Source organism: Aplysia californica, unplaced genomic scaffold (assembly GCF_000002075.1).
Source record: "Aplysia californica isolate F4 #8 unplaced genomic scaffold, AplCal3.0 scaffold00137, whole genome shotgun sequence".
Lineage (NCBI taxonomy): Eukaryota > Metazoa > Mollusca > Gastropoda > Aplysiida > Aplysiidae > Aplysia > Aplysia californica.
The window spans coordinates 958,155-968,154 of record NW_004797407.1 but is presented as its reverse complement, the minus strand read 5'-3'; the positions used below and the strand labels follow the sequence as shown (position 1 = coordinate 968,154).

The window sequence follows — 10,000 nt, the reverse complement described above, 5'->3', positions numbered from 1 at the left end:
ACCGTCAGAGAACGACACAGAAATGACTGTGCCATCTAAAGACAGAGCTAAAAACACAGAGAAATATCCACTGAACATCACCGCTTCTGACGCTATAAGAAATAAACAGTTCTACGTGTTGTTTTTCTGCATTGCTGCCACTGAGTACAACTACATCCTAGAAGCCTCCTACTACAAATTGTTTGCCCAAAACGTCATAGCAGACGACCATTTTCTCAGCAGTATTGGAACAATGGCTGCAATTTCTATTTTCATTTGTAAACTGTTATCAGGCGTGGCAATCGATACATTCGGATGGAAAAACACTTACCTGGCTATGCTTTCAACCGGAGCAATTTTAAGCGGGTTTTGGTATTTTACCCCTTTCATCAACAAGTGGTTTTATTCTTTCTGGTCGTGTGCATACGCTTCCTTTAACTTTGCCTGCTTCAGTAGTGTGACGGTAGCGACGTGCAAAGTCTTTGGCTCTGAGCACGTCACTACCATATTTGGCCTGATTTCTTTCGGTGGAGTTATCGCTACTTTATGCTTGCCGTACACCACAGAGGCGCTCTTGTCGTGTTTTGGCTGGTTCGGAGCGTTCACTGCTGCCTCAGTGTTTGTTGTCGTGGCTGTCATTTTGCTAGCCGTCATCTTCCCAAACATTAAGTAAAGAAATCGTGCGTGTGTGATTTTGTGTATTTATGTACTGGTGCGTACGTGTGTTTGTGTGTGTGTGTGTGTGTGTGTGTGTGTGTGTGTGTGTGTGTGTGTGTGTGAGTGTGAGAGAGAGAGAGAGAGAGAGAGAGAGAGAGAGAGAGAGAGAGAGAAAGAGAGAGAGAGACACAGAGAGAGAGAGAGAGAGAGAGACAGCTTAAATAATGTATATTCAGAGGCAAAAGAAACGTGAAATTTTCGTCGCCGTTAAATCGCTAGCAAACGTTTCAGTTGGCGAGTGCTGTTTACGAACTCCAATAAAGCTTGGTCTGAACAGAAAGTTTTGGTCTGAATTTGCTCTGTTGGCCTCATTCGAAAAATACAATGCGCTGATTGGTTGCTTATGCAACAAGCAACTAAACAACTATCACAGCAGTCCCTGGAGCAGACCAACTTCATTCTTTTTAGTCTCATCCATCCCGTTCACCTGACAATTAACCCCATAGAGCACTTTTGGGACACTTGGATACAGATCTCAGGCCGGCAAACACACGCCCTCGAGAACTCTTTTGGTTCAAGAAGAAGAACGGTAATAGCAACCAATGGAGGCCATACACGGTACCAACTTTCTTTCCCAAGGTCAAGATCGCAGAAATATGATAGTATTGGACAAACTAGAATTTCATTTAGACATGACAAACCCCTTGTTGAGTTTATTGTGTTTTCTAGTTTTCTACACTGTACATGCTTAATTATTCGAGTTTAGTCAGTTTAGTGTGTTTTCTAGCTTTCTACACTGTAGGCCTACATGCTTAATTATTCGTGTTTCTTTTGTCTCCGAGCATCTGTGGTAAATGTTTGTCTTTCCAACAAGGCTTGATAAAAACTGTTAGATTGTATCCAACACTGAGAGTGTAACGACTGACCGCACAAGTTGCTCAAAACAGTAGCAAGACAAAGCAATAAAGATGCTTCAAGCTTTTCAGAACCCAATTAGGTTCTTTTTAGTTTTAGTTGAGGTTTTACGGCGCTTGCAAGTGCATAAGGTCATATGAGCGCCAAGGGGTCGATGTCAACAGAGAAGTCTTTACAGGGAATCAGGCTTACTCTGCTCACCTCTCTAGCTTCAACAGCACAAAGTCTGCTTACGCTTCAACTATCAAGGCACCCCGGAAATAACGGGTCACAAGAGTGTGACAAACATACAAAAGAAGTAGAGCAAAAATGACGATAGTAAGGACTAGCAAAGAAAAAGCAGCAGTACCCTGTTGCAGTCCAGTCACAGTTATATTATAAGCATGACTTTGTTGAATGAGCCCATTTACAATTTTACTGTAAATAAGAACAAGTTAATGCCCCCCCCCCCCTTTTGGGAACAGTAAAAGACATTTCAGTCAGTGGCACCACCCATGCTGCTTGCCAATGAAAGTTTGGACAACGGTACACACCATTTCCCTTGAACAAGGTGAAAGGTGTCATCAATTTCTGTGGGAGTTACCTTCTTTATTTTCTTTTTTATTTATACCAACGATAAACTGGTTGAAAACCGTCTCCAACACTAGCTTTTCACTTTTAATGTATGACAAAAAATTCGGATAAATCGCTACCTCAGAATTACAAAGTTCTGTCTGACATTTTTGGCCGTTTTGAAGTACTCATACCATGAGATCAAAAACCAAATATTCTATCTGCTCTGTCAAAATAATAAGAATATTCGGAGTCGTTATCAAGATATTAAATAGGACTGCATTAAAAAAAAGCTTGACATGATGTGAAAAATACAAATGCTATTTACTATTATTATTACCTTGATGTGAAACTCAAGATGTTTGAGGCCAAATTTCTCAAAACTAGGTACTGAGCAGATAGAATTTTGTGATTTTGAGGTAGCTAAATGTTTCCAAAATTGACTGAAAATGAATGACAACCATACTCATGAAGCCAGAGACTTTAAATCTGTCCTGCTCCGCTCCCCACACGCCCCAAAGGTCAAAATGTTCTTTTCACCAATGCCTGAGAAACACACTTTGAATTTTCACTTGTTTTTCGAGGTCACGGATTAAACTGAAGTCTCTAAACCATAAGAAAATGGATTTCATTCTACTTCAACCATACTCTTTAATGTGCAATATTTCCTTTTATCTGTTTACCATTTCTTTTTGCTCTCTTTCCCTTTTCCTTCATCTCACTCAGTGCACCCTGTTGTATTTCTGCTTTACCATGGAATGCACCATTTGACAGGAAAGGGGGGTTGGGTGCCTTGTGCATTGACTATTGTGAGACTGGTGATTTGCTCTTTATTTGGGTGTAATGGCTTTGACCATGGCATGCACGATTCGATGGAAAATTTTCACGAAGGATGAAGTGCAGCAGCCATGACAATAAACAGTCTAGGAGCATATGTTTTGTGTTTCAAATCAATGGCTTTTTATTATTTAAACACATGACTGTATAGAAGCTATTTTCAACACAAAAGAATAATCCAGAATTGTCATGGACAGGGAGACAAACACATTTTAATAGTCATATCACAGAGCAATTCTAACTGGTTACTGGTTATCTATACAGATGGTCATCAGGGTCTGCCTGTAGGATCACCTGTTCTTCCACAAAGTCAAGATTGGGGTCATCGTGTGTCCAGCAGTTGTTGTCACAGGTGTAGACCAAGACCGTCCCGAACTCAATGGGGGGACAGAGAACCTGAGAAGAGAGGAGGGGTGTAGAGTAGATAGATAATTTACCCATAGTGCAGACTTTATTTGATACAAAACATTAAAAACAAAACTCATCTTAAATGAAGGAATTCAAATCTAGGTTTTTTTCCTCCCTTTTGTATTCTGTGTATCGTAACTTCCCTTCACATGATTTAATTTTTTTTATAGAAAGATCGTGTTAATTTAATGAAAATTTTTTAAAGGCTGTTTCATCATCATTCCTCTCAACCTACTCTCCATGTTTTCTTTCTTTTTTTTTGGGGGGGGGGGGGGGCTCACAGTAGTAAGCGTTTTACTGCACTTCACTTGCAACACAATAAGGTCATACAGAGTCCACGAATCTCGAACACGAAAATTACAAATTCTCGGGTCTCTCGAACATAATGCTCGGTCCTGGTTCAGTCCCTATGTTTTCCAAGTATTGATTTCACGGAGTTCCCGAACACTCGGAACACACAATACTCGAACCTCGAACAAATCTCCTTCGCATTCTCATTCTCAACTAAAGACCTGGCTTTACAGCCTTTCCGGGAGCGGGTAGGTGTTTCTTTGTTATTTTTACAGCCAAAACGTGGTCCTTGTCTCACGACGAGAGGCTGGAGGAAGGGGGATGTGGAAGGGGGGTTGGGGAGTGATGCTGACCGCACCGCATGTCTGGCTCGCCATGCATTCAATCATGCTGTGGGACGCGCGCAGTGCAGATAGCAAGAAGCGTGTGCACACTGCACACTTGAGATTTTAATGCTTTCTACTTTCATTCATCTTCTTGCTTTCACACGGTCAACACGTTCATCAAGGGAGCTAACCACGTTAATTTTTTTATGTTGTTGGGGTTTTTTTTTTTGCCTCCCTTGACTTCCTCTCTATTTCTTTGTATTTGGGGCTTTCACGTACGGAAATTTCTAACACTATTTCCAATCCCTGACGAACTCAAGTTACCCGAGTTGGACTGTAAGTAAGTCAAATAAGTGCAGAGGGTTAGAGGTGTTACAAGAGAGTAGTAAACACAAAAAAGGAGGAGAGATACAAAGGATAGATGATTGGAAAAAAGTAGCAAACCACACCAGAGTATCCGCCAACAACCCACTTCATAGTACTCTAGTCAACCACTGTCAAAACAGGCAACACAACTCACACTCAGTCAATATGCTAAGACCTCTCTAGTGGAGATATATGTGAGATAGCGTGGTGGAATCAGGCTCTCGTCAAAATAATCAAAATGAAGAAACTGGCATTTTTCCGCAGGTTTGTGTATTTTTATAATTTTTTTGTTTTTTAGCTCAACACCTTTCATGTCCATTTAAGAACTCATTTCTGTTTGGATTTTTCTGAAAAATGTTGATTAAAGGCACGAACAATGAACATTTTCAGTTACCACGGACTCTTAAGCTAAGGAAATAACTAATCTTTGGCGGCCATTTTCTCATTAATTTTACCTCTGAAAAGAGGTGACCCCCAACTCCTTCATTCGCAAATACCTCGACTTGTATTCAAGATAAATGGATATTTTTTCCATCCAAAAAAAGACTGGTGAACAAGCTTTATGTTGATACCAATAACTCTACATGCCAAAAAATTGACGAGAGCCTGATTCCACCACGCTGCCTCACATATTCTTCTGTAAGATGTACTTGTACTATGCCCCGAATTAAACATTTTTTTGTTTTACAGTCCTCACCATCTTCCAGCTTCAAGGCACAGACCAGGGGAGGTAGAAGTTGCAGCTCAAATGACCTCTGACCTCCACACTGAGCACAAGACTGGACTACGTCCTGAGCCTCCAGGGTTCGGATCAACAAAGGCTGGCCTCCACGTTCATACCTGGAACAAGTATATGTTACCAGTGATAGCGACAGTTTCAGAATTAATGCAAATGTCACTGAACTTTCATTGAGCATTGGTCAGAATTTTATGTTTTCATATTTTAAAAGCTAATTTTGGTGCTTCTTTTCATTAAAAGACGCAACCATTTCAAAGACCCTTGTACATTTAAAAAAACCTTTAACACAACCTGTCTGCAGAGTTGAATTTAACAACATCAAAGTTCTGATTTAAATAAATTGAAATTATTTGAGTTATTTGACTTTTAGTCAGTGGCAGAATTTTTAGGCAGTTGTCCTGTATACCACTGTCAATACAAACAAGGCGATTTGACAGGAAGGATTTCAAGACTAACATCTGTTTCTAATAAGATTGGGTTAGTGCTTGAAAGTTATGGAGAAAAAGCGTAAACTATTGGGTTAAAGTTTGAATGTTATGGGGGTTCAGCATAAATGATAAGGTTAGGATTAGAATGTGATGGGCAGTATGATTTTAGTAGAGCTTTTACAGCGCTCGCAACTACATAAGGTCATATGAACGCTAAGGGGTGGATGTCAACAGAGAAGTCCATACAGGGAATCAGGCTTACTCTGCTCACCTCTCTAGCTTCAACAGCACAAAGTCTTCTTCGACTATCAAAGCACCCCATAAATAGCAGCAGGTCACAAAAGAGGGACAAACATACAAAAGAAGTAGAGGGAAAATGACGATAGTAAGGATTAGGAAAGAAAAAGCAGCAGTTCCCTGCATGCAGTTCAGGCACAGTAATGAGCATGACATTGATGAATCAGCTCATTTACAATTCTACTGTGCATAAGAACATGTTTATATCCCCCTTTTGGGAATGGCCTAAAGACACTTCTGTCAGTAGCATCGTCCCGGGGGTTACAAAAAGGATAAGGTTAGGGGTGAGAAAGAATGTCATAAGTGTTAAGCATAAAAACAAAACATCTGTAGGGGCGTGTTGGATGAGGAAAATAAAAAATCTGGAATAGCTATCCAAGATAAAACCCCATTCTTTTGCAGATCTGACAAACTGACTAACACATTTCACAGTGACCACAAACAACTGACACACTGACTACACATGAATTTCACTGTGACTACACACACACGATCGACACAGTGACTACACATACTGACTACCTACACTCACCTGACGCACTGTTTGGGACAGCGCTGCAGTCTCTTTAAGAACTTGTGAAAAATTTTGTCTCCATGCTTCAGCTCGCTTTTCTCATACGCCTCCTTCCCTGCCCCCTTGCCAGACCGCTTACTACTTCAATGAGAAGAACACAGAAAAACACTTAACATTGACTTCTGTAGGAATGAGACCAAATAAAAATGCGTTGACTTTTAGAAAATACCATAGAAAAATGCTTGAACTTTGTAGTAATCTCACCGAAAATGCTTTGACTGTTTATGACCACAGGAAAATCCTTTGAATTTCTAGTCACAAAATTAAAATTTGAAAATGATTTTTTAAAGAATAACACTACAATAAAAGTTTGTCTTTTTCTTAATTAAAAATACACCCACACAAAGTTTGATTATGAACAGTCAAAACTATTTTTGTGTCTGTTCTTGAGAAAGTACAAAACCTTTTCCTTGTGCTATTTCTGAACAGTCAAAGCATAATTTTGTGTGTTCTTAAAAAGTCAAAGTATTTCATTTTTATATTCTTTAAAGATGAAGCATTGGGGTTTTGGTGTTATTCCTTAATTTAAGAATAGCACGAAAAAAATATATATATAATTTGAAAATTTGACAGTTTATGACCACTAGGAAATTACTTTGATGTTTACTAACCAAACAAAACAAACAATTTTTTAAATAAAAAGGAAATCAACAAAGAAACCACTTTACCTTTTTAAGCAGTGACCTAAAAAAGGATTTGACTTTTAGGAATAACACCAACCCCCCCCCCCCCCCAAACAAAAAAACACTGGGACTTTTTAATATATAACACCGTTGCACCCACAGACTTTTAGTTATGACCCTAACCCCCCTCCTTCTACACACACAGAGACAAGTTGCACCTCCCTCTATACCATCACGGAAAGAGTCAAGTCTTGCATTTGCCTACATAAACTATGATAAACCAGGTCGGAATGCATACACACACACACACACAAATCTTGCACGTCAGACTTGAGCTATAAGTTGGTCTACCCTCACATCCCCCCCCCCCCACCCTTTAAATCTCTCATTTACCTAAAAAAGTTGTCACATGATAACACACACACAAAATCTCACCTTTCAGACATGAGCTGGTCTACCTTCACCCCCTCTGACCTCTCGTAGTCCCGAATAAGTTCTGTCACATGATCCGAGGTCCTTTCCCCGGCCTCCGTGGGTTCCTCCACCACACACAAATAGTATGCCTGTAAAATGGCCGGACCCCCTGAGGGGGAGACTGTGGAAGCTGGATGTGTGGCCGACCTGGAGTCCTGATGTGGAAGAAAAAGTTATAACTATACCAGGGCACAATTTTAAGAACGACAGAAGGCGACAAGATGTCCGTGTATTGCTGAGTCTACGTTTTGTGGAAAGAAAAATACATCGACACAAATAACAGCAAATTAGTCTGAGTAAAGCATGAACCAACAACTATTTTAAAAGACCCCCAATCCCCTCCCAAAAAGGTAACACCTACATGTAACTATGCTAACAGACCTGACGAAATAACAACTACATTTCCCTGTGATAAAAATATTCAAGCGAGTACTCTCACAGGCTAAATACTCAAGTATTCATAAACCCCTACTATTAACGGCGCTGCCATCCCCGCCCTACTTCCACCATGAAGCAACCCTTCCATACCTGGGCCATTGTAGTGTTGAGTAGACCAGTGACAGCATTCCACCGGCCCTCCTAGCACACCAGCAGTTCTGACTCACCCCCTGCCAAAACCGGTTGCTCACCCTCTACACCTACACCATCACCGCTACACTGGACACCCCCTGCCTCACAAACATTCTTTATCTGCGACTCTGTTTGGAAAGAAATGAACAACAACAAATGAAACGAGCACCGAAAAGCCAAACACAGATTTGAACTCTGAACTAAATGACATTTATAGCTCTCAACCTCGATTAAAGTAAACAGGCTCGAGCGCTTTACAATACAATGTACCAGAGTAAAATAAAACGATGTGTTCTGACTAAAAGAAAATAACTCCAAATATTCATCTTATTACAAATTGTAATTACAACTGGCAACATCCTAAGAGGTAAAAAGAACTTTCTAAACAAAAATGTGAGCAACACTGAGTGATAATAAGAAATAATTACACCCCCTCACCACACAAGAAAGTGTCTGATCTAAATTGGCACATACACGATTAAAGTCTGACAAAGACAATACATTTTTTTTTCAACAAAAGTAGTATCAAAGCTCCGAGAGTTACCTGGGAAAATGCTGCCGTGTCCATCTCCTCATCAGCAGAGCCTCCTTTTGAAACATTGGCACTTCTGGCTTGCGATGTGCACGTAGCCATCGTGTGGTCATCACCATCCCCTCTAACATTCCCGCCATCGACATCGGGTAACCGGCCATTCTCAAGGCCTGAACCCTCTGTTTTTAACATCTGACCTATGTGTGAATCGCCACAGTTGCCTGATCTTTGATCATGACCCCAGTCTCCTGACCCCTGATCCCAGTCATCTAACCCATGACCCCATTCTTCTGACTCCTGACCCCAGTCATCCGACCCCTCTCCCCAATCATTCTGGTCATCCAGCCATGAGTCAGACGAGCCAGATTTGTCACAGGCCGAACTCACAGAGCCGTACGTTTTGTTCAGCTTGAGACTGCGGAAAACTGTCCACCTGCACAAACAACACAACTATTTAGTTCATTTACAAGACACCCGACCTGTTACTAATTCAAATTAACTTATAATTGAGGCCATGAGGAGACATCTTATTCTCCACTAAACAGATCAACAAATTGACAAAAACGATTACGACCCATCTTCATATATCTTACACTTATCTTTTGTCTTCGGAAAGATCATTATATTTCAAAATGGAAATATCCATTTATTTCCTTCCACGATACATAACACCCGCAAACAGCTGACACTACCTACCCCCCCCCCCCCCCCCCCAAAACCAGAAAAATAATGGTCCGGATTCTGACTCCCCAAATATTTAATAAAAATGAATAGAGAGGAGCAAATCGAATCCTGTCTGAAAAGGAGCATGAGTAAAAATACACATAAATAAAGGGTGAAAGAAGTGACAACATATCATTTGGTGACAGTAACAAATTTAACAAATAGAGTTACACATATATAGAAATCAAAATTTAAAAAAGTAATTTACCCTTCACGTCTCTTGCTGCAGTCAGTGAGACAGGCAAAGACGTAAAGTAGGCGATGGTAGGGGGAGCCACCCAGGGGGCAGTACAGCTGAGTGACCAGACTACTGGGACGACCACACAGTCGGCAGTTGGGGATCTGTCGAGACGGACCTTCGGTCAGCCAGGACTGAGCAGAGGAAAGTCATAAAAACAATGTTTAAGTAATAGATTATCATTTTACTGTCACCCCTGCCTCACCGGGTAGGCCCGCTGTACATCACTTTTTGCCTTGCATATATATTTTTTAAAATCCATCCTTTGAAAATCAATAGTTTTTTTTAGATATTTGTTCTTTTTTAAAAACTAATTTAATATAAACGATAATTTAATTTAATAAAATAATACTAATTAATACAGTCAAACCTGTTTGGCCATGCACTGTCAAGGAAAAATAAAAAAGTGTCCGTATAAGAAATAACTGTCAAATACTGGACTGAACAAAATAAAGAAAACAAACCATTTAC

General features: G+C 40.3%; 2 protein-coding genes across 3 annotated transcripts in view; one reads left to right on the top strand and one right to left on the bottom strand.

Annotated features, from left to right (window-relative positions):
• LOC101853382 overlaps positions 1-695 on the top strand; it is a gene marked incomplete at its 5' end in the record, with an annotated part of 4,531 nt that extends 3,836 nt beyond the window's left edge. Inside the window, 1 exon segment of the mRNA XM_013081596.2 lies at positions 1-695. This exon segment is cut by the window's left edge and continues 471 nt beyond it. Coding sequence (XP_012937050.2) covers positions 1-652 — 652 coding nt within the window.
• A 2,435-nt stretch (positions 696-3,130) lies between these two features.
• Positions 3,131-10,000, bottom strand: part of LOC101848812 (programmed cell death protein 2-like) — a 12,752-nt gene continuing 5,882 nt past the window's right edge. The window contains exons 7-9 of one of the 2 annotated variants that reach the window (XM_035969326.1): positions 6,328-6,450; positions 5,029-5,171; positions 3,131-3,336 (exon numbers count right to left, since the gene is read on the bottom strand). In XM_035969326.1, the coding sequence (XP_035825219.1) occupies positions 3,317-3,336; positions 5,029-5,171; positions 6,328-6,450 (286 nt within the window). In that variant the 3' untranslated portion in view covers positions 3,131-3,316. The remainder of the gene's footprint in view (positions 3,337-5,028; positions 5,172-6,327; positions 6,451-10,000) is intronic. The other variant, XM_005096774.3, reaches the window with a different exon arrangement.